General features: G+C 43.3%; 1 protein-coding gene across 4 annotated transcripts in view; it reads left to right on the forward strand.

Annotated features, from left to right (window-relative positions):
* Cdh13 (cadherin 13) overlaps positions 1 to 25,560 on the forward strand; it is a 1,184,913-nt gene that overhangs the window by 613,091 nt on the left and 546,262 nt on the right. For all 4 annotated transcript variants that reach the window (XM_017312550.1, NM_019707.5, XM_006530628.3 and 1 more), the window contains one exon: positions 4,261 to 4,377. In XM_017312550.1, coding sequence (XP_017168039.1) covers positions 4,261 to 4,377 — 117 coding nt within the window. The remainder of the gene's footprint in view (positions 1 to 4,260; positions 4,378 to 25,560) is intronic.

Here is a 25,560-nt window from a genome sequence, read left to right on the forward strand (position 1 = left end):
CAAAGTTTCTGATTAGTGGCTTTCCTCGTCGGAGTGCTGTTTCTGACGTCACCAGCTATCATTTCTGGAAAGTGCATGCATTTAGAGGCTCCGAGGGATGGTGGCTTCCCATGTATTACTGTTACATGCCAACGGCCCTTGAAAACTGAATGCCATAGTTTCCGATGGTTGCCTGGCTGCATGCCATCCCAGGATCCTGCCAGCCATCATCTTCCTACCCCATCTTTAAAGAAAATTCGATGTCCTCTTGGCAGAAGATGATTTCCTGGACAAACAGGGCAACAGAGGTGCCTTCGTCTCAACACAGATCCCACCAGAGGCTTTTCCAGCCACAAGCACTGAGGGTCTTTGCTGTACACATAAATGGCAAAGGCAGGGGCAGGCAATGAGCCTAGAAACATGAAATAAGGGCCAAGGTGTTTAGAATTGGAAGGAGGGAGGCTGCCCTGCCCAGTTCTCTCCTGGTGTCTTTAAGGTGCCCTCAGAGTCAGCACGCATGCGCGTGGCTCAACTCCTCCTGCGCTCTGTGCCTCAGAGACTGTTTCCCAAGGCTCAGAGTTCCCTGCTTCTTTGCTCTGGTATTTTTACATCTAGGCTGACACTACTGAGTCTGTCACCTTACATCTAGGGAGCTGGGAGAGGTGAGAGGTGGACTGGTACTGCATCTTTAATGGCTGCTGTACTGGGAAGAGAGGGACGTCAGAGCAGGCACAGGGCTCAGGGGTACCCAGAACAACTGCATCACCCTCAGCAGGCTTGCAGGCACAAGTGAGCCCTTTATCACAAACAATGGAAAGTTTGTTGCCGAGGACACAGGGTGCTTTTTCACTGCGTTGGACACATTTACACACACGCTGCCGTAATGAACGGAGGCCTCTGTGGCTGCATTATAGCTCTGAATCACCAAGTCCTTACATATGCATGGTGCCTTAAATCTTCACCCGGCACCGTTGTCGTACCCATTCACTCACGGGCGGCTCTTGACGTTGTTGGTTCTCTTAACTGTAAATGAGATTTGCATGTATGGCATATTTTACCTATGTTCTGTTCTTTGGCCGTCCCTCAATAAAGCAACAGTCTTTGGAGACGCCATGTCTCAGTGTTGTATAATAGAATCCATCCTCTCTTCCGTTGTCTCCTGATTTTCCTCCTCCTTTCTGCTGGCTTGTGTGTTTCTTTCCGTTGGCGTTGGGTCGGGGTTATTGTGCATTGTTTGGCTCAGCTGGCTGAGTTCCTGGTTGATTGGTTTTATACTCTTTGCTCTTTTCACTGTCATTCATAAACATACACACATATACACACACAGACACATCACACACGCACATATACACACATCACACACATACATATACACATACAAACACACATACACAAACACATGCACACATCATAAACATACACACACATATACACATCACACACACACACCACAGGGGTATAGGAGAAGTGAAAGGGGAGAGAGAGACAAAGAGAGAGAGAGAGAGAGAGAGAGAGAGAGAGAGAGAGAGAGAGAGAGAGAGAGAGGAAATTCAGTGTTCTGACTTTGCCTACACATGGAGAGTATTCTTTTCCCCAAAACCACCTATCATTTTATGCACGTGTGTGTGTGCATGTGTGTGTGTGTGTGTGTGTGTGTGCATGTGTGTGAGTGTGTAAATTGTGCATGTGTTCACTGAGGAGGCCAGGGAACAACACTGAGTGTCATCTTCACAAACACCATCCACCTCCTCTGAGGCAGTATCTCCCAGCCAGGGAGTCTCAGTGATCCTCCTGTCTCCACTACCGGGTGACGGGATTCCAAGTGCACACCACTTAGTCCAGGACTTGAAAGTGAGTTCTGCGTCTTCCTGCACTGGAAAGGGACATGCTTTTCCAACTGAACCACTTCTGTACGTGGGGCTGGCTCAGAGGTCCCGAGCACGGTCTGCTCTTCCTCAGGACGTAGTTGAACACAGCCTTGCAGTTTTAGACACACGGGGCAGTGGTGTGAAAAACATTTGCAGCGTTGTTCAGTCCAATTCCAGAGCACTTTCCATTTTGCAGAACTGATTATATGTCCCACAAAATAACAGCTCACATCTTCTCTTGGAAAATAAACAAGACAAGGAAAAAAACTGATAGGCTTGCAACAATTATTCTGGTCTGTGAAGTGATCTGATTGTGGCTTCATTTTCTCCGCTCAGAAATACCATTCTGGTAAACCAGCCATGTTCTACACAGTTTACTCTTTAGTGTGTGTGTGTGTGTGTGTGTGTGTGTGTGTGTGTGTGTGTGTATAAATAATTCTTTAACACAGTTCATTCAATCTAGAACATACCCAACAGGATGTTGCTTAGAAATACAGTTTGTGATATGTATTATCTCTGCTAGTTTCACAAATTTAATTGGGGGTAGTTCTTACATAGTCTGTGCAAGTTTTCTTCATTGACTAAAGAGAGCTATGGATTTGCTGGGAGGATTTATTAGGTGTAAGGCTGGTGCACGTGTCTCCATGTTGGCCGATACACATTTACTGTATTGCTATTCTAGCATTTTGTGAGGGGCCCCAGGTGTGTGTGGTCTTCCCACAATCATATCCTTGCTACTTAGTATGGGGCTGTTTTTCACATTTGCCTTTTGTATGTCCTGCCTCACTAAGCATTGTTCAGTGTCTTCTTTTTCTTCCTTTGACCTTAGCCCCTGGCTGTATTCCTAGAGTGGAAATACAGAAGGAAGGGCTGTGGATATTTGCAAGGCTCTTGATAAACAAATATTGCCCAATGGCTCTCCACAAGACTGTTAGTCGATATTCCAAGAAAAATCAAGACTGAGTGTTCGTGGAGGTTTGCAAAAGCTTTAACTGGGTTTGTTTCTTGTTTAACTTTGCTAAGTATGTTTTCTCTTTAAAAACCATAAAATACAAGTATACACACACACACACAATCACTCATACACACACACTCATACACACTCACATACACCCTCTCTTTCACACACACACACATACACACACTCATACACACTCACATACACATATACTCCTGCCTCACACACACACAAACACACACAACACACACACTAATACATACTCACATACACATACACTCCCTCTCTTTATCACACACACACACACACACACCCAGAGGCACCCACTCATACATAGTTATTGACCAGGGGCTAGTGATGTCATGAAATTATTATTTACCATATTGTTTTGATGGGAGCTCACTATGGCTTGAAATATGAGGTGCATGCTTCTGATGATACAGAAGATAATTTTAATTAGCGTGTGGTATTCGATGAGCTTGATTTGCATATTAAAAGGGATACTCTATTTTCATTTTTTTCCCCAGCCCTCTAATTAGATCAGGATTGCGCTAACCCCCTTCCACGTCCCCACTCCCCTTTCTTACCTCTCTGTAGGCAGTAGTGTCTAGCTTGGGTTTAACAATGTTATGGGTCTCTAGTATGTTTATCTTTCTGTTTCCTTCTTTGTAGATAATGTGACATTAGCGCTTGACATAAAATAATGATATAGTTTCCTTTGTTGAACTCAGTTCTTTAATTAAAAAGGTATAAGCCCTCAAATTGGAGTCAGTGGGTTACTGAATTTATTAAAAAAATAAAAATAAAAAGACACAACATTGGGGGTTAGGCAGTAAGGGAGGATCAGGGAGGAGTTAGGGGGAGGAGCTGGAGCAAATACGATCAAAACGCATAGTATGAACTCCTCAAAGAATTAATTATGATAACTGTCTAGATGCAGACCTCCTGACAGTGTGCTTGCCGTGGGTGAAGTGGAGCCACTTTCTTGGGGCTGCACTCCAGAGACACTCCTCCCCTGGGAAAACATCACCTATATCTCCATGACACCTGGAAGTGTGTATGGCTCTGTCACTCACTGTCAATCATCCCTGCTCCTCTAGCTGGCAGTAAAGAGAGTCATGCTCTCTGGAAAGTCCCTTTGATAGCTAACCAGGTGACATCTACCTGTTTGATAGATTAAGACTACTCTATATAGCATAAAGGGTGTGTTAACCCAATGTGATGCTCTAAGTAGATAATTCAGAAATTGGAATTAACTGGCTTAAGGATTGCCATTGTGAATTGCGACATCGACTCTTGTGTGGTTGTAACCAAGCGGTTGGTCACTCTAAAGACATTTGCTAAGATAAAGTTGACAGTGTCCAGACACGCTGTGTCCTTCTGAACAAAGTGTAAGGTCTCAGGTCTTCCCATCTGTGGGAGATCTTAATCAAATCATCTTGTTATCTCTTTTAGGATATCTTTAAATTTGCAAGGACATCTCCTGTCCCAAGACAAAAGAGGTCCATTGTGGTGTCCCCCATCTTGATCCCAGAGAACCAGAGACAGCCCTTCCCCAGAGATGTCGGCAAGGTAAGTTGGACAAGGACAAATGATGCAGAGTGGTCCAGAGTGTTTGTATTAAGGGATGAGCATGCACAAGGTCAGCTAGCGGTGCCAGCTGTGATTAGCTGGAATTGGCCTCCATCACTGTGTGTGGTAAGAGGTCAAAATGATTGTATCAAGATAAGAATTTAAGCAATCTTTAAAAAAAAAAAAAAAACATGAAAACACAGAAGCCATAGATCACAATTGCGGATCTACATAGTAGAAAATAAATTTGAGGTGATATTGTAATATGTCATTGCTTAGTCTTTGTAGCTGATGTCCAGGTGACAGGCTGATAGCTATGTACTCATATTTGCTTTTGATTGAGGTCCTGTTTTTTTTTTTGTTTGTTTTGGGGGGTGTTGTTCTTGTTGTTGTTTTTCAAATGTGTCACCCAAGGCTCACTGTTGGGTTAGCTTCTCAGAGATGAAACCAGAGCATGGGAGCTCACCCACGCTAACTATATGCAGAACGGTGGTGCTTCAGTCGGAGCAATAAAGTCCCCAGAAGACAGCTGCCTTTAAGTGGACCTTAGTGCTGATGCTGCCTTGTGTCAGAAAAAAAAAATCAGCAAATTGAGTTTAATGGTCTGACTAGCTGGGTTTTTTTTTTTTTTTTTTTTTTTTTTTTGTTGTTGTTGTTGTTGTTGATTCGGGAACTCAGGCCACTTCCTGTCCGTGAACTAGAAGGGTGCTCTACTGAGCTGACTGAAGGGCCTGGCTTTACCTGGACCCTGGACAAGGAGGAGCAAGGACTAAAAAGAGATGTGTTGTTTCAAAGTAATTTACCTTAAGGAACAAATCAGATGGACATCCTTGGCCCATTGGCTCAGATGCACTGAGCCACCCCAAACTGGTTGCAGTCAATATCCTGATTTTCAGAAATCTGACCCACTTTAAATCACTCTGATTATATGGACTATATATGGACTATATATATGGACTATATGGGCTATAGATGATTCTATTCTTTTTTTTTCATTTTTTATTAGGTATTTAGCTCATTTACATTTCCAGTGCTATACCAAAAGTCCCCCATAATCACCCACCCCCACTCCCCTACCTGCCCACTCCCCCTTTTTGGCCCTGGCTTTCCCCTGTTCTGGGGCATATAAAGTTTGCGTGTCCAATGGGCCTCTCTTTCCAGTGATGGCCGACTAGGCCATCCTTTGATACATATGCAGCTAGAGACAAGAGCTCCGGGGTACTGGTTAGTTCATAATGTTGATCCACCTATAGGGTTGCAGATCCCTTTAGCTCCTTGGGTACTTTCTCTAGCTCCTCCATTGGGAGCCCTGTGATCCATCCATTAGCTGACTGTGAGCATCCACTTCTGTGTTTGCTAGGCCCTGGCATAGTCTCACAAGAGACAGCTACATCTGGGTCATTTCGATAAAATCTTGCTAGTGTATGCAATGGTGTCAGCGTTTGGATGCTGATTATGGGGTGGATCCCTGGATATGGCAGTCTCTACCTGGTCCATCCTTTCATCTCAGCTCCAAACTTTGTAACTCCTTCCAAGGGTGTTTTGTTCCCACTTCTAAGGAGGGGCATAGTGTCCACACTTCAGTCTTCATTTTTCTTGAGTTTCATGTGTTTAGGAAATTGTATCTTATATCTTGGGTATCCTAGGTTTTGGGCTAATATCCACTTATCAGTGAGTACATATTGTGTGAGTTCCTTTGTGAATGTGTTACCTCACTCAGGATGATGCCCTCCAGGTCCATCCATTTGGCTAGGAATTTCATAAATTCATTCTTTTTAATAGCTGAGTAGTACTCCATTGTGTAGATGTACCACATTTTCTGTATCCATTCCTCTGTTGAGGGGCATCTGGGTTCTTTCCAGCTTCTGGCTATTATAAATAAGGCTGCTATGAACATAGTGGAGCATGTGTCCTTCTTACCAGTTGGGGCATCTTCTGGATATATGGCCAGGAGAGGTATTGCTGGATCCTCCGGTAGTACTATGTCCAATTTTCTGAGGAACCGCCAGACGGATTTCCAGAGTGGTTGTACAAGCCTGCAATCCCACCAACAATGGAGGAGTGTTCCTCTTTCTCCACATCCTCGCCAGCATCTGCTGTCACCTGAATTTTTGATCTTAGCCATTCTGACTGGTGTGAGGTGGAATCTCAGGGTTGTTTTGATTTGCATTTCCCTGATGATTAAGGATGTTGAACATTTTTTCAGGTGCTTCTCTGCCATTCGGTATTCCTCAGGTGAGAATTCTTTGTTCAGTTCTGAGCCCCATTTTTTAATGGGGTTATTTGATTTTCTGAAGTCCACCTTCTTGAGTTCTTTATATATGTTGGATAATAATCCCCTATCTGATTTAGGATAGGTAAAGATCCTTTCCCAATCTGTTGGTGGTCTTTTTGTCTTATTGACGGTGTCTTTTGCCTTGCAGAAACTTTGGAGTTTCATTAGGTCCCATTTGTCAATTCTCGATCTTACAGCACAGGCCATTGCTGTTCTGTTCAGGAATTTTTCCCCTGTGCCCATATCTTCAAGGCTTTTCCCCACTTTCTCCTCTATAAGTTTCAGTGTCTCTGGTTTTATGTGAAGTTCTTTGATCCATTTAGATTTGACCTTAGTACAAGGAGATAAGTATGGATCGATTCGCATTCTTCTACATGATAACAACCAGTTGTGCCAGCACCAATTGTTGAAAATGTTGTCTTTCTTCCACTGGATGGTTTTAGCTCCCTTGTCGAAGATCAAGTGACCATAGGTGTGTGGGTTCATTTCTGGGTCTTCAATTCTACTCCATTGGTCTACTTGTCTGTCTCTATACCAGTACCATGCAGTTTTTACCACAATTGCTCTGTAGTAAAGCTTTAGGTCAGGCATGGTGATTCCACCAGAGGTTCTTTTATCCTTGAGAAGAGTTTTTGCTATCCTAGGTTTTTTGTTATTCCAGATGAATTTGCAAATTGCTCCTTCTAATTCGTTGAAGAATTGAGTTGGAATTTTGATGGGGATTGCATTGAATCTGTAGATTGCTTTTGGCAAGATAGCCATTTTTACAATGTTGATCCTGCCAATCCATGAGCATGGGAGATCTTTCCATCTTCTGAGATCTTCTTTAATTTCTTTCTTCAGAGACTTGAAGTTTTTATCATACAGATCTTTCACTTCCTTAGTAAGAGTCACGCCGAGATATTTTATATTATTTGTGACTATTGAGAAGGGTGTTGTTTCCCTAATTTCTTTCTCAGCCTGTTTATTCTTTGTGTAGAGAAAGACCATTGACTTGTTTGAGTTAATTTTATATCCAGCTACTTCACCGAAGCTGTTTATCAGGTTTAGGAGTTCTCTGGTGGAATTTTTAGGGTCACTTATATATACTATCATATCATCTGCAAAAAGTGATATTTTGACTTCCTCCTTTCCAATTTGTATCCCCTTGATCTTCTTTTGTTGTCGAATTGCTCTGGCTAATACTTCAAGTACTATGTTGAAAAGGTAGGGAGAAAGTGGGCAGCCTTGTCTAGTCCCTGATTTTAGTGGGATTGCTTCCAGCTTCTCTCCATTTACTTTGATGTTGGCTCCTGGTTTGCTGTAGATTGCTTTTATCATGTTTAGGTATGGGCCTTGAATTCCTGATCTTTCCAGAACTTTTATCATGAATGGGTGTTGGATCTTGTCAAATGCTTTTTCTGCATCTAACGAGATGATCATGTGGTTTTTGTCTTTGAGTTTGTTTATATAATGGATTACATTGATGGATTTTCGTATATTAAACCATCCCTGCATCCCTGGAATAAAACCTACTTGGTCAGGATGGATGATTGCTTTAATGTGTTCTGGGATTCGGTTAGCGAGAATTTTATTGAGGATTTTTGCATCGATATTCATAAGAGAAATTGGTCTGAAGTTCTCTATCTTTGTTGGATCTTTCTGTGGTTTAGGTATCAGAGTAATAGTGGCTTCATAAAATGAGTTGGGTAGAGTACCTTCTACTTCTATCTTGTGAAAAAGTTTGTGCAGAACTGGAATTAGATCTTCTTTGAAGGTCTGATAGAACTCTGCACTAAACCCGTCTGGTCCTGGGCTTTTTTTGGCTGGGAGACTATTTATAACTGCTTCTATTTCTTTAGGGGATATGGGACTGTTTAGAAGGTCAACTTGATCCTGATTCAACATTGGTACCTGGTATCTGTCCAGAAATTTGTCCATTTCGTCCAGGTTTTCCAGTCTTGTTGAGTATAGCCTTTTGTAGAAGGATCTGATGGTGTTTTGGATTTCTTCAGGATCTGTTGTTATGTCTCCCTTTTCAGTTCTGATTTTGTTAATTAGGATTTTGTCTCTGTGCCCTCTAGTGAGTCTAGCTAAGGGTTTATCTATCTTGTTGATTTTCTCAAAGAACCAACTCCTCGTTTGGTTAATTCTTTGAATAGTTCTTCTTGTTTCCACTTGGTTGATTTCACCCCTGAGTTTGATTATTTCCTGCCTTCTACTCCTCTTGGGTGAATTTGCTTCCTTTTTTTCTAGAGCTTTTAGATGTGTTGTCAAGCTGCTAGTATGTGCTCTCTCCCGTTTCTTCTTGGAGGCACTCAGAGCTATGAGTTTCCCTCTTAGAAATGCTTTCATTGTCTTTGGGTACGTTGTGGCTTCATTTTCATTAAACTCTAAAAAGTCTTTAATTTCTTTCTTTACTCCTTCCTTGACCAAGGTATCATTGAGAAGAGTGTTGTTCAGTTTCCACGTGAGTGTTGGCTTTCTGTTATTTTTTTTTTGTTATTGAAGATCAGCCTTAGTGCATGGTGATCTGATAGGATACATGGGACAATTTCAATATTTTTGAATCTGTTGAGGCCTGTTTTGTGACCTATTATGTGGTCAATTTTGGAGAAGGTACCATGAGGTGCTGAGAAGAAGGTATATCCTTTTGTTTTAGGATAAAATGTTCTGTAGATATCTGTCAGATCCATTTGTTTCATCACTTCTGTTAGTTTCAGTGTGTCCCTGTTTAGTTTCTGTTTCCATGATCTGTCCATTGGAGAAAGTGGTGTGTTGAAGTCTCCCACTATTATTGTGTGAGGTGCAATGTGTGCTTTGAGCTTTACTAAAGTTTCTGTAATGAATGTGGCTGCCCTTGTATTTGGAGCATAGATATTCAGAATTGAGAGTTCCTCTTGGAGGATTTTACCTTTGATGAGAACGAAGTGCCCCTCCTTGTCTTTTTTGATGAGTTTGGGTTGGAAGTCAATCTTATCAGAGATTAGGATGGCTACTCCAGCTTGTTTCTTCATACCATTTGCTTGGAAAATTGTTTTCCAGCCTTTTATTCTGAGGTAGTGTCTATCTTTTTCTCTGAGATGTGTCTCCTGTAAACAGCAAAATGTTGGGTCTTGTTTGTGTAGCCAGTTTGTTAGTCTATGTTTTTTTATTGGGGAGTTGAGACCATTGATGTTAAGAGATATTAAGGAAAAGTAATTGTTGCTTCCTGTTATTTTTGTTGTTAAAGTTGGCATTCTGTTCTTGTGGCTGTCTTCTTTTAGGTTTGTTGAGGAATTACCTTCTTGTTTTTTCTAGGGCGTTGTTCCCATTCTTGTATTGGTTTTTTTCTGTTATTATCCTTTGAAGGGCTGGATTCATGGAGAGATAATGTGTGAATTTGGTTTTGTCATGGAATACTTTGGTTTCTCCATCTATGGTAATTGAGAGTTTGGCTGGGTATAGTAGCCTGGGCTGGAATTTGTGTTCTCTTAGTGTCTGTATAACATCTGTCCAGGCTCTTCTGGCTTTCATAGTCTCTGGTGAAAAATCTGGTGTAATTCTGATAGGCTTGCCTTTGTATGTTACTTGACCTTTTTCCCTTACTGCTTTTAGTATTCTATCTTTATTTAGTGCATTTGTTGTTCTGATTATTATGTGTCGGGAGGAATTTCTTTTCTGGTCCAGTCTATTTGGAGTTCTGTAGGCTTCTTGTATGTTCATAGGTATCTCTTTCTTTATATTTGGGAAGTTTTCTTCAATAATTTTGTTGAAGATGTTTGCTGGTCCTTTGAGTTGAAAATCTTCATTCTCATCCACTCCTATTATCCGTAGGTTTGGTCTTCTCATTGTGTCCTGGATTTCCTGGATATTTTGAGTTAGGATCTTTTTGCATTTTCCATTTTCTTTGATTGTTGTGCCGATGTTCTCTATGGAATCTTCTGCACCTGAGATTCTCTCTTCCATCTCTTGTATTCTGTTGCTGATGCTCAAATCTATGGTTCCAGATTTCTTTCCTAGGGTTTCTATCTCCAGTGTTGCCTCACTTTGAGTTTTCTTTATTGTGTCTACTTCCCTTTTTAGGTCTAGTATGGTTTTGTTCATTTCCATCACCTGTTTGTATGTTTTTTCCTCTTTTTCTGTAAGGACTTCTACCTGTTTGATTGTGTTTTCCTGTTTTTCTTTAAGGACTTGTAACTCTTTAGCAGTGTTCTCCTGTATTTCTTTAAGTGATTTATTAAAGTCCTTCTTGATGTCCTCTACCATCTTCATGAGATATGCTTTTAAATCTAGGTCTAAGTTTTCGGGTGTGTTGGGGTGCCCTGGACTGGGCGAAGTGGGAGTGCTGGGTTCTGATGATGGTGAGTGGTCTTGGTTCCTGTTAGTAGGATTCCTACGTTTACCTTTCGCCATCTGTGAATCTCTGGAGTTAGTAGTTATAGTTGACTCTGTTTATAGATTGTTCTTCTGGTGATTCTGTTACCGTCTATCAGCAGACCTGGGAGACAGATTCTCTCCTCTGAGTTTCAGTGCTCAGAGCACTCTCTGCTGGCAAGCTCTCTTACAGGGAAGGTGCGCAGATATCTTGTTTTTGGACCTCCTCCTGGTCGAAGAAGAAGGCCCAAAACAGGGCCTTTCTCAGAAGCTGTGTTGCTTTGGCAGTTCCCAGAAGCTGTCAGCTTCAGTGGTGCAGACTCTCACCTGTGCAGACTAAATTCCTAAGTTCCAGGGAGTCCTGGAACCAAGATGGCGACTGCTGCTCCTGAGGCTGAGGCCGCCTCCCGAGCCAGGCGGACACCTGTCCTCTGGTCCGGAAGGTGGCCGGCTGTCTGCAGCCTGCAAAGGGTACTGCCTCAGTGGCTCTGTGCTTCCGCCTGTCCCAGAGGCTGTCCGGTTCTCTGGCGCACCCTCTAATCTGTTCAGACTAATTTCCTAAGTTCTGCTGAGTCCCGGAACCAGATGATTCTATTCTTTCTCTGCCCTGTTGTACCTAGTACAGACATCTTATCCAAGACAGTGGCCTCAAGTAAATTTTATGGGACACACATCAGTACCTCCCAACTCCACAGAAATGTCTATGTGGAGATTCAGATTCGAATTGGTTTCTATCTCTTGTTGAGCCTAGAGTTCGGGTGCTTACTCAAATAAGCAATATCAGTGCCAGGAGCTACTGTTTTATAATTTATTCATCAGGTAAAAATAGAAAGCCTGCTTTACGGCACGATCCAATCAGGACTGGGTAACTAGCAAAGAATCCATCTTATTGTCTGGCGGGGAAATGGACATATGTGCAACTAAAGAACAAGACAATTAGAGGGTATGACAAGGTCCGCACAAAACAAGACAACAGTGGCCAGAGAGAAGGAAAAAGGGTTCCACCCCGATGAGTTGAAAGTAGGGGATCGTCACAAAGCTGGCTGATGCCAGCTGAGGTTCGTGATGTCTGAGGAGAGAGTAGAAGAATCAGGACATCTTTGGGAAGACCAGGTCCATGTTATCTCAGTAGAGAGATCTGTGTCCTAGGCCCTGAGGTGGGAAGGGATGAAGTTCTTCCGAAGAGCAGACCCTAGGGGACTTGTGAACCAGGGAGAGCATGGCCCGAGGACCTGGAAGATCTTGGAAGGGACCGACCTTAGAGGTACTTTGAGGAATTGGGATTTGGGTACAGCCTGCAATGACTGACCCCCTGGAAGCTCTACCCCCAGGCCATGTATGCCTATCAATGATCATCCTGGCTTCATTGTAAGGAATAGTCTCTGGAAGCGGAATGGAGGATAGAAGTGGGAGCAAAGAGACCCACTAAGAGGGGAGGTAGTCTGAATGAGAGGTGAGAATGTCTTAGACCATTGAAGTGGTATTTCTACTGGAAATCAAAGACAGTAGTAAGCAACTACAATGATGGTGTATTATTTTAAACTGCCACCAATGCCAAAGATGTATCTTTTTTTAGCAACTATTTTCTGTGACTCCTAGAAAACAGAGCAGCTTGGAATGGACAGAGGTGACAAACCCTGTCCCTCTGGACAGGCCTGACCACTGTCACACCTACATTTACAATCCAGGTCAAGGGACTAATCTCCACCTTTTTAATGGCTTTTGAGACTGATGTCAGTCTTTTTCACTATCTTAATGGAATAGCAGATTCAGGCTGCTTTATAAAGAAAAGAGGCTTATGTAACTCATGGTAATAGGTGTGGAAGGATCCAGAGGTGACATCAGGTAGTAACTCTGTTAGCAGACTCTTGAAGAAGCATGATGAATCATGGGTAAGAGATAGGCAGCATGGATATATGTGGTTCCATGGTCTGCTCCCTCTCTCAGAGTGTACAGGCGACTGAGTGTGTGTATGTGAGGGAAGGGGTAAGAGTGGATGGGGTTGTTCTCTGAGGATTTCAGTGTTATAATTCTTTTAAACAGGATTCAGTGAAAGAGTTTGCTCTCATGCTGGTGGTGAACAATGGCTATATGAACCCTGAGGAGTGAGTAGGGGTTTCAGGCTGGGTGTACTTTATTGGCTGGGACAGAGAAGCTGGAAATACTTCATTTACATAAAGAGGAATTCCGGGTGCTTGCCAGGCAATTTCTTATCGGGAGAGAAGTTGAACGTGTAATTTGGCCACGGACTACGTGACTTTCCAGAGGTGATAAAGTGGTGATCAGGCTCCCCAGAGAATGTTAGACAGAGAAGAGGAAGCCCCACTGAGAAAGAGAGCCTTCCACTTTGCATTGAGCTTGGGAGTTATCTGGACACCCCTCCCCCATCCACTTTTACCCCCTCCTTCACATACACACAACCTTAGTAATAGGGTCTCCAAACTTGTGTATTTCTGTCTAGTCTCTCTGCCTCTTTATTTTTGTGTATCTGTGCATCCATATCCTTGTGTATGTAGCTGTACATTTGTACATGGGTCAGGCCCACATGTGTATAGGTGGAGTCCAGAGAGGAACCCTGGGTTGTTCCACAAGATGTCATCTACTTTGTGTTTTATAGACAGGGTCTCTTATTGATCCGAAACTCATCAAGGGAGCTAGGCTGGCTGGCCAGTGAGCCCCAGGGTTCTGCTTGTCTCTGTCTCCCCAGTACTGGGATTACAAGAGTGTACCACCATGCTGGCCTTTTAAAACTATACACAGGTTGTGGGGATCAAGTGTGGGTCCTCATGCACATAAGGCAAGCACTTTGACTGTGTAGTCTCCCCAACATCTTCCTCTGCTAGTACTGCTACTGAAATTTTATTATGGGGGTTCTATCCTTGGGACCTTGTCTAATTTTAATCACACATGAAGGGCACCTCCTCAAACACCATAGCTAGACAGTTTCTACATGCTTAGTGCCTTGTAATGAGAATTATCCTACACATGAAGCATTGGGGGTGGTCTCACACAAGCTCTATCTAAATAGTAGCAGACATAAGCTGTGCTCTTTCTAGATACCCCAAAGGGAAGCTAGGGTTTCGCCTATGATTATGCATCAGAGTCCCCAGAGACACTTAAGTACTGGGGCCCTACCCTCCAGGCCAATACACATAGTCTTTAAGCAAGAACCATGCATAGCTGTTGTTTAAAAGACCCCAGAGAAGACTGGTATAGAGCCATGGTGAGGTCTCCTGGCATAGACCATCTTCTGCCTAGAGATGGTGTAACCCACAATGCCAGCTGCTCTAGGACCTTGTAGAAGTGTGTGTTCTTAGGCCCTAGGCTTAGGCTGCTGAACTAGAAACTCTTGAGTGCAGACCAGAAGCCAGCCTTAGAATTTTACAACAGGTGCTTGTGTGCTTCTCATCTATATCCCAGAACTCTTGTCTTAATAAAAATCCCTTTATTACACATCAGCTATCCATTGATGTGCTTGTCTATACATCCTGCCCTTCAGTGAGTGTCAATACCAAACACTTCATTATGATGCTGTTTTAAAGAGAGTACCTATTCTAGATTGATTTCTGTTGCTGTGATAAAACACTCTCGCCAAAAGCTACTTGGGGAGGAAGGGGTTCACTTGGTTTACACTTCCATGGCACAGTCCATCATTGAAGGAAGTCAGGACAGGCATTTGAAGCAGAAACCACCACAGGAACCCTGCTTACTGTCATCCTTCCCCTGGCTTACTCAGCTACTATCTATATCTATATCTACATCTATACATTATACATCTAGATAGAGAGATAGATAATCTCCCAGACCACCCTGCCTAGGGATGGCACCCCTCTCCCCCACAATGGACTGAGCCCTCCTACATGGAGTAGCAGTTAAGAAGATATCACACAGACAATGCCACAAGCAAATCTGATGGAGACAGTTCTTCAGTTGAGGTTCTCAGCTTCTCAGATGTGTCAAGCTAACACCCAAAGTCAGTCATCACGGTGCCCATCGGAAAGAGCAATCTCGTCCCATAGAAGGTGGCTCAGATTGGAGGGAGCACCCCCTGCACCAATTAGATAAGAGCCAAGGTGGAATGAAGCTAACTCACCCTGTGTCTACACTAATTATTTCATCTCTGAGTCCCTCTCCCCTGCTTGGTGTGTGAGAAGATGGTCCCTGTAGAATCCTTGTCATGAGCACTCAGTGTAATAAGTGGAAAGGGCTTAGTGGCATACCAGACAAACCATGAACAGGTGCTAGTATTTTTTATGCTTTTCTAATCCTATAAGATCAAGGATCCTGTCTGTTTCCATTGCCACTAAGTCCCCAGGTCCTCCCACAATGCCTTATAAATAGCTGATGCTCAGTATATATTGGCTGATACAAACTAGGTTGAATTTCAGGAACTTTTCCTTCTGGGGGACAAGAAGACGTACTCACAGAGGCCAAGAACATTGGATCTCTAAGGCTGACAACACAAACACATTAATTCAGGAACTGAGGTGAGAACAGAGAATGAGAAAAGACCAGGAAAACCTGTGAAACTAAGTATTTCTATCAGGTCTGTGACGGCACAGAATTCTTCGGTGTCCTGAGTTTTCCCAGGGAGCTTCCCTTTATAGTGATCACCACACACATAGCTGCTCTGGGGTATCTTGCTGGCCAAAGGATCTCTTCCAAAGCTGGAAGGCTTGGCATCCACACATGGGGCAGAACACAAGGCAAATCACAAGTGCTGGAGAGCACACAGCTCCTCACCCTCCCTTGTGTGGGTGATGCTCCTGAGACTGGGTTGCCTACCATCTCCTGACTTTTCCTTTATGGGATTATGATCTAGCCACACATAGAGAGTACTGATAACTCCCTAGAAATAGCCTCACTGCCTTCAGAATGGCCATGGCTACAACAGAAGACTAGCCTTGGGGTTAGCTCTTGGGGTATCCAAAACGAGACAAGGGTATTTCTTAATAGCCACTTGCTTTGATTTCATGTAGGTGTTGATAAAAACACCATGACCAGGAGCAACTTACAGAACAGAGAGTTTATCTGGGCTCACATTTCCTGGGTGAGAAGAGGCCAGCATGTCAGGGGACCATGGTGAGGAATGGGACAGGAGGCAGGAGAGTGAATTTGGCTGGAAACTTATTTTAAACAGTTTCAGAGATTCAGTCTGTTATTATCATAGAAGGAAGTATGGCAGTAACCAGGCAGACATGGTGTTAGAGAAGGAGCTGAGAGTTCTGCATCTTGATCCAACTGCAACCAGGAGAGACTACTAAGTCCTCTTCCACACTGGGTGGAACTTGAGACCAGGAGCCCTCAAGGCCACAGTGATACCCTTCCTCTAACAAGGCCACACCTCCTAATAGTGTCACTTCCCATGGGCCAAGCATATTCAAATCACCACAGTCCCATACCCAGCAGTCACAAAAGACACGCTTTGTATTCCCCCATGCTTCTGCAGAGGAAAAGCTGACAGGCACAGGTAGGGCTGATGAAGCTGAGATAAACATATAAAGGGAAGAATGAGATGAATGAATTAAAAACAAGCAGGCACAGTCAGGAAAGCAAGTTCCTTCAGGGGGAAAGGAAAGCAGAGACAGAGTTCTCACAAGGTAGTTACTTTCCAAGAAACATCTGGAAGTTTGGGAGACTTGTGCATTGTAATGTTGGTATTCCATTAGGATCGGGAAAGCAGCTGCTTTATAGGGGACCTAGGTTGAGAATCTCTACACGGGCACACATACTGAGCAAAGAGGAGTCCTGTACTGGAAAATGAAATTGCCTTTGATACAGTTAAGGTAAGAGGCAATGAAGAATGTTTCCGGGTAGCTTCATGCACATTTGTTCATTCACTCATAGCCCAGGCTGGCCCCAGCTACTTTCTGATTGGCTTGGAAAATTGCCTAGAAAGAGACTGACAGATGATTGTGTGGAACTAAAGAGAAATATAATATGACAATGTCATTTATTGTCCCACTCTGGATAGTTTTCGATGAGAAAGGTTTTGGTTACATGTACATCAAGACAACCAGTGTGACCTGGACTTTCCAAGTGACCATGCTAGTAGTTGCTGCTGTTATAACCTCGTTAGTGGATTTGTGACTCTAGTACTGAAAATTAGTGGTGATGATGGCTGTGATCTTCCCTCTGAAAACTAGCTTAGATCTTCCCTCTGAAAACTAGAATGCGCACCACAGTCTCCTGAAAAGCATTTACTTCTACTGAAGGATAAAAATATCAAGAGAACATGTGGAAGTTAGCAGGCCCTAGGTTTTAGGGTGTTCTCTTTTGATCCTATGCCATGTAGAACTGTCTACCCACAGAAAGGTTTCATAGGAACCTCTGAAGCTACAGACAAAGTCTTGACTGATGCATAATCCACCAAATAATGATGAGTTGCTAGATTGCTATAACATGGACAATCCAGAGAACCCTTTCCCATCGCGAGCATATATCAGATAGCCCTGACCCTCTGTTCCACTTGCTAGTTAAGCCAACTGGTTGGAAGCATATGGACAGAATGAAGCCACATGCCTTGCAAAGACATCTAGAAAACATACCAGGCCATTAGGAAATGTGTTTCCCTCCTTCTTTCTGGCTCTTTCCTGTGAAGTCTACCCTAGAAAATGTCTCATTACTGAAGAAAGAGGAAAAAGTAGTCCTGAGTACATTTCCTCCAACCCCTGCCTTCTTTACCATTGAATTTGCCACAGAAGGAAGGAGCTGAGGTGTGTGTGTGTGTGTGTGTGTGTGTGTGTGTGTGTGTGTCCAGAGAAACGTGGCAATCTCAACATGTGCTGTCTACCCTTCTGCCCCAAAGTGTGACTCTTTCCGAATTTGCACCATAAATAATTTCTCGATTTCACCAACTTCTGCAGATAAATATTTTATTATATCTTTAGAGGTTTTTTGAGTTCTTAGGCCCAGCTGATTGAGAGCAGGGGACTTTAAATCTGCACAGAGGCATGGCCATCTTGGCGAGATGTGTTTTATTCTGTTTTATATTGAGTTTGAAAGACAAGTCATTTATGAAATGCTTATTAGGAATTCCACTTTCATCACGGACCCTCTCCATCAAAGCCGATGGAAGTATACTTTACTGAAAATCCTTTTTTACACCCACCATAAATTAGTAGAATGGACATTGGGGAGGACATTTTTAACCCAGGCCGGGAAAAAATATGTCACTGAGCCATGTGTTCTTCATACAGGGGATCAACATAGATCATTAGACCAAAGTGTGGGAACTGCTTCAACAGGGCTCTGCTTTGATTATGCATGACTGGGAGTCATACATGAGTAAAATATACCACAATCCCACAGAGGTCTGGACATACAGTTGCCAAACCATTCCCCGCACCCAGGTACTCACCATCCCTGTGTGTGCTCACCCAGAGGAGCTGGGGTGTGTAGGCACCAGGACTGAGATTATCTTCCTCTGATCAGCAGTTCCTAGTCCTCTGCCTTATTGTGAGAACACATGGATGCTGAGCTGTATCCTCAGGGGCTGGACCACAAGTTAAGTCTGAATTCCCAGCTCTGTGCTCTTCACTCTTCTCCTGAAATGACTTGTTCAGTCCTGCTGTCTGATTCATTGTGTATAACACCTGTCGGTCCTCTGCCCTTTAAAGCTCTTGTCTCACGCTTTATCGCAGACAACACTCTTTCCAGAAATTTGCAACTATATCTGTTCATCTGTCTATCATCTATCATTTATCTACCCATCAATCTATTTATTCATTCATTTGTCATCTATCAATATTTATCTAATCTATATCTATCTATCTATCTATCTATCTATCTATCTATCTACCTATCTGTCTATCTATCTGTTTATCTATTCATGCATCATCTGTCAACAATCTATCCATCTGTATATTTTTCTATCTGTCTGTCTGTATATCCACCTACCTACCTACCTACCTACCTACCTACCTACCTACCTACCTACCTACCAATCTATCTGTCTGTCTGTCTATCTGCCCACCTGCCTGCCTGCATGTCTGCCTCTCTGCCTACATACATAACTCCCCTGTTAGTCAATGAGTAGTTTTATTCCATGGATCAAATGTACCACCAGCTGGAGAATAGTAAGGAACTAGGAATCAGGGACTCTAAGATGCCCAGAGGCTCATTGCTCAAAAATTCTCCTTGAAATGAGCATCAGGGATTATCTCTTCATTCAGCTTCTACATATGCCTCTCCATTTGCATGTCTTTGAACTCTTCCCTCTGCTTAGACACATTCCCTTCATCTTCACTTCCTGTTTCTACATTTAGGGCTCTACAATCTGTTGAAACATGACATCACTGAATATTCTATGCCTGTACCAACCAAAATGGCAGGTGCCTACAGTAGGTGGCTAGCCATCACTAGGGATACTGCTAGTGTAACTGAGGAAATGGAGTTTTGGGAGATCAATTTAATTTCAATCATGTGTATATGTGTTTGTGCAGATGAGAACAGGTGCTGGCAGAGACCACCAGAGGCAATCAAATCCCCTGGAGCTGCACTTACACAAAGCTGTGAGCCATCCAGTGTGGGTGCTAAGAAATGAACCAGGGTCCTGGATAAGAGCAGCAAGAATTCTTAACCCCTGAACCATCCAACCTTCCTAGCACCAGAGAACATTTTTTATTATGAAATAAAATACTAAAATGTAAAATGCCATAAGTGTAAATTTCACATTAGTGTCCACACACAAACACACACACATACATACATACATACACACACACACACATATACACATACATATACACACATAAACACACATATACATATATACACACATGCACACATACACACAAAAACATATACATAAACACACATATGCACACATACAAACACATGCCACATGTGTACACATGCATGTGCACAAAAAATAGAGAATAACATTAATAATCTTTATATTTAATCACATTGTAAGGAAATAATTTGAACCAGTAGGTCTCATTAGTATATGTGTCATGTACTTCTTTGCACTTGTTTAAAACGTGGCTCCCAGAGGAGTAAAACTTTGCTCATGTGTGGCCCTCACTATTGAGTAGAACTGGTCCACAGCTCATTTCCAACATGGTAATCTTGTATATTTCTCACTTAGTCTCATGTATACTTTGTGTAGTCTCTGTGATAACATTTAGCCTATTTTGAGCAGCTGTGTCATCCCTTCTGCTCTTTCCTTACAGCCCTACTAAGCTGCTACATTTCACTTGTGGTAGCCAGGCAGACCACCTAGCCCACAGTAGGCCCCTGAACATCCTTTGCCATAGCTATTCCTGAGTAGGTGAGCCTTGAGTAGATGCTGATTAATTAAAGTGATCAGAGCCTGGTTTGTTGTTAGAATGGAATTAACAGACCATTATATGATCAGTCTGAATATTTTCAACAAATTTTAATTTTCTGCAGTGGTGCCAAGGCCACTAGCTAAATTGATTGGCAGTCAGCCATTTTATGTAGGGTCATAGCTGTACCCTTACCAGATTGCAATAGATTTTATTTATTTATGTTTTTTGATGGGCTCTCTGTGGTGTGTGTGTTGTAGGGAGTTAGAATTCTAAATGTATTCAAACTTAGGAAATGTATATTTAATACTCAGAACTTACACAACTCTGCAGAGTCAATTCTAATTTATTTTTGAAGTCTAATAAAAGCTATACCCACCGTTAACATGTTTTGCCCTCCTTCTGCAAAGCTTAATTAATGATAAACCATAATTGAGTTATTTTGATTCTCTGCCAAGCACATATACATGCAGAAATGACCTACATGATGTATACACAGCCAATAAAGGCACCTGAGCCTGAGGGAGAAGAGGTGTTTTAACCCTGAGTCTCTCACCTTTCCAGTTCTCAATTAGCGACATTCCCTGGGCTTTGCTCTTATCCACATTTGGTCTCAGACTACACTTATATTTAGTTACTTCTGAATGTTAAAAACTTGAGTTATCACCCTAGACTTAAAGGTGCCAAGCAATTTTCTTATTTGACTATAATCTGCCACATCTAGCTGGGGTCAGAGTGAAGCCAAGCACAGCTTTCTCTTCTGTTCCCATAGTAACACGGTGATCAACATTATACCCCTTTCTCAGATGAGAAAGCTAGAATAGAAAGAGACTAAGCAACCTACCCAAGATGGCTCAGTGAAAGACAAGGTGGGGCTGCAAAGATCCAAAGCCAGGGCTCTTCACTGCCTAACACTGATCTACTCACTGTAAAAATGAGCATTTTGAGATTCCCAATGGGCTTTGCACGTATAGTACACTGATGTGATTTCTTACTCAACTCAGTACTTGACCAAGAAGTCAGCATTATGCTCTTATTGTATGGCTGAAGAAGCAGAGCCTCAGAAACACACTGTGAGACAGGGTCCGTTTCTGGAATTCACTTGAGCTCTTATAGAAGCCAAGTCTTTCATGTCACCACCTGCAGTGTACATACTGGGACTCTGGAAGGATTTCAGAATAGCATGGAATGGCTAAGGAGTTCACCCAACCGCATAGTATGGAAGCAGACAAACCAGGGCTGAAACAAACAAGGAAGCGGAGTTCAGCATTCCTTACCAACCCACAGGGTGGTATGCAGGGATAGGATCTGCCTTCCCCTTCTGTTCTCCCTTCATGTGCCAACTCATGCACTACCCTGTCTCCTGAACTCAGACGGCCAGATTTACAGACATAATCAAGGATTCCACAACTCAAAGGCTGGAAGCCTTGGGTAGCACCATCCTGGGAAACTGCCCTCAGCAGGAAGCCTTGATCAGGAATACTTTTTACTTCCTTGATTGTAAATACTTTCATGGTGGCCACATTAACTTAAACTATGGAGATTGCTAACTTAAACTGTGGTTGAAGATCTTACAAAGTTGGTTCCAGTGTGAAGAAGGTGCTAAAGAGCACAGTGGTGCCCTAACCTTGAGTGGAGCTTTAAGCTCAGGGAACTGTCTGAGCCTACCCTGACCCTTCCACCTATTCACCAGCCATTTCTAGACTGAGGAAAAGAAACCCAAAGCCCACTGTGTGGTGCTCACACACACATATTAGTGTGATCTGTTTAAAAATTTATTTTCTATGCATATGTGATCACTTATGGTCATATCTACCTTCATCTTACCACTCCAGCTCCCTCTTGACCTGCCCAACATATCTGCCTCCTAAGTTCATGTCCTCCTCTTTAGGGTTTCAATAACAGACTACGTCTAATTAATGTTACGCTTATGTGTCCAGGTGTGGGGCCACCCACTGGAGCACAGGCAACCCACCAATGGCCATACCATCGAAGAGGAATGATCCTCCCTCCCAACCCCCAGCAGGCATCAACTGCCAGTCACTCCTCAAGTTAGAAGGTGGGGCCTCCTGAGAATCTCTCCCAACTATACTGGCAGTTTAATTGGCTTGGTCTTCTGCGCAGGTCGTGTGCAGATAACCACAGCTGCTGTAAGTTTGTGAGTGTAATAGACATGCCATGCCCAGAAGACAGCACTGCACAGCACTCTTGTCCATTCTCCAGCATTGAATGGCATGCTTGCTGGTACTCCGGCTCTGTGTTTTCTTTCTACCTTCCCTTTCTCAGTGTTTTCTGAGCCTCAAGTGATGGGGCAGGAGGGTTGGTGATCAAGTTGTCTCACAGTCATTTACTCTCAGCACCTTGACTGCTTAGGTCTTTGTTGCTGACTACTGTCCACCGCAAAAGAAACTCCCGGACCAAAGCTGGGAGCAGCCCATGGATAGGGGAACAAGCATGAATATTCAGAAGTCAGTTCGGCAATATGAACCCGGGCAAAATGACAATTGTAGGTTCTACCCTGGCACCTATGACATCCCAGCATGGTCACATAGCCAGTAAGGAATATGAGCATAGCACAAACCCATCCTTCTTCAGCTCCACTGTACTTGGGCTTTACACCAAAATCCCCTGAGTAAGTCTCCTCAGCTTGAGACTTTCTGTGACCATTGTCTTGATTCTCTCTGGTAGATGAGGAAAGAAGAGGTAAATTCTCATTGAGGTGAGAAGAAATGATGGTAATTTCAAAACCGTGTCTTTGATGTAGGTATTGGCACACTGAGGCAAGGCTAGGGGTCATGCCTCAGTTTAGCAAACGGGCCATGAGTCAAGATACTCAGAAGGGATCTCCATGCCAGATGATGAAAGCCATTTCCTTGTGTTATCGACATCTCTGCAGACAGCCCTGTTCTCTCAAAGGGAACCATGAAGGACTATGCAATCCAAAAATGTCAACTGTCCATGTTTGCTCTATAGTGAGGCCATAGCTGACTCAAGGGTAGGGGCTGTGAAGAAGTGAGGCCTGGTACATAGTGGAGATCAATAGTCCCTCTCTAATCACATCTCTGAGAAGGGTAGTGGCAGCCAGATGGGGGCAGAAACAGGGATGGAGAAGTTCCTGGGAAGATGGGAGGAGCTGTGTGAAGAACCTCTTTATTTCTTTGCCCTGAATTTCAACTATATAATGTGAGGTGGAGGTCACTAGAGACAATGCTTCTTGGTACCTGGATTTAGGCCACCTCTATATGCAGTAATGGAAGAAACCCAAAGTCCCTCTATTGTAAGGCTCCCTGTTCCCATCAATGGAAGCCTCGTTGAACGTGCTGTATCAGATAACTTAAATGAAACCTTCAGGTTATACCTCATGTGAATCTAAACATTTTCCTTAGGGTGAAAGCTTAGCCACCCTTCTCATCCAGCCAAAAATATGCATGGAGCAACTGCTGTGTGTAAGACAGTACAATGGCTAGGATGACAATTCTCCTTCAGAAAGCCCCCATTCCAGAGGACAGACCAACTTGTCCACAGACAGACAAGTACCTGGGAGGTATCAAAAGGGAGCTTAAGGAGCCAGGCTGCCATAGGAAGTAGCTCAAGAGAAGCTTCCCAAATGGTACATTGCAGTGGGCAAGGGAAAGCTAGGATGGGTGGAAAGTTCTCAAGGTGGCAGGAGGCATGTGGTCCATCTTGGCAAAAGATGGGGCTTTTCATCTAGAGAGCTGAGGCCTACTTGATGCAGCTGGGAAGCAAGGAAGAACCGGTCAGCAAAAGCATTCGAGAGATAATCAAGACCTAGGAGCCAGAGTTATAAAAGTGATGCCAGAGTCTGGACTCCATTCTCCAGGTGGCAGAAGGTAAATTATGAGCCCATAGGGTCAGACTGGCAAGCTACAGGATAAGATTAGCACATTAGGGCGATGCCTATGATTGGTTGCCAGGGGTAACAACTAAAGGATGAAAACAGAAAGCCAAGGAGATTAGGATGGAGGGTGGGACATTGACTGGGTGGACTACATAGGGCTCCTTGAAAGAGAGAGGTGGGAACTGAAGAGAAGATGCCAGATTGCTACATCCACTCCAATAGTAACACGTGCAACAGGCCCCAACTATATATAACATATAGCTAAGTTAGATTCTTCACCCGTCCTAGTCAGTCCTTGATCCGACCCGGAGCAGGGATAGCTAAGTCACTGCCCTACACAGGAATTTACCATTATCTAGGAAGAAGGAAGTTTGTGATCTAAGGAGGAACCAGAGTAGATACTTAGAACAATAGTTAGCTGAGTTACACCCGTACACAGGAATTTACAATGGCCTAGGGGAAGGTGGACTATACAATAGACTAGAGTAGGAACTTTGGCAAGGGCACGAAACCATTGCCCCTGACTTCTAAGATTAAGCTGACCTTAGGTGGGGCTACTTTTGATTCCCACTTTTTAACATTGAATTTTATCCCACTTGGTTCCTGCCAGTCCTTCCGTGTTTGCATTCCTCTGTTTTGTGTAAGAATCTGGTAACTTCATTGTACCTTGCCGGTGTGTCACCTAACTTCCCTATTTTCTTCTGTATAAAAAGTTTGATGCTCAATTTGACAAATTGCATTCAGATCCATGCTCCCTTGTGTCAAGTCTATTTGTTACCCCACTTTCACTGACTCCTTTGCCCACCTACAACCAGAACCCATTTTGCACAGATAGGAGACACAGAAGGGGTAAGTCTGCAGCACCAGATGGCATGGATGGGTAAGTCTAGAGAGAAGATGCCAAATGGCATGGATGGGTAAGTCTAGAGAGAAGATGCTAGATGGCATGGATGGGTAAGTAGATTGTGGACCAGAGGAAATACTAGGCTTTGCATTGTTTGCTAACATCATAGCTCTACAGGCAGCTGAAGAGTTGCCTTCAGAGGCGTTTGGGTAGACCCAGTACTTGTCTGTGGAATGAGACCAGAGCATCTGCTTTACCTACCTCCTGAAGGATCTCTCTGTGGAGCCTTCAGTGTCCACCCATCTCCCCCAGGGAAGGCAGATCCATATGTGTGGTGTGTGTTATTGAGAAGCAGATGATCAAGTTGGCTGGAGTTCGTGTTCATTTAATTGATGTATAGAGAACCAGAAGCAAGCTTAGAGCAACACTTGAATGCCCCCACATCCCTGCTCTGTGTCTCTCCAGGTTCTTACAAGCCCTGGCACAGTCTGTACCTTGTGGTGTTCTTTAATCCTTCCTTATAGTAATTTTGAAATACTTTTTTCTGCCAAGTCAGAAATACAGAACAGCTGTGCTCAGTGTTGGCCTTCTAGCCTCA

The sequence above is a fragment of the Mus musculus genome, chromosome 8 (genome assembly GCF_000001635.26).
Source record: "Mus musculus strain C57BL/6J chromosome 8, GRCm38.p6 C57BL/6J".
Taxonomy (NCBI): domain Eukaryota; kingdom Metazoa; phylum Chordata; class Mammalia; order Rodentia; family Muridae; genus Mus; species Mus musculus.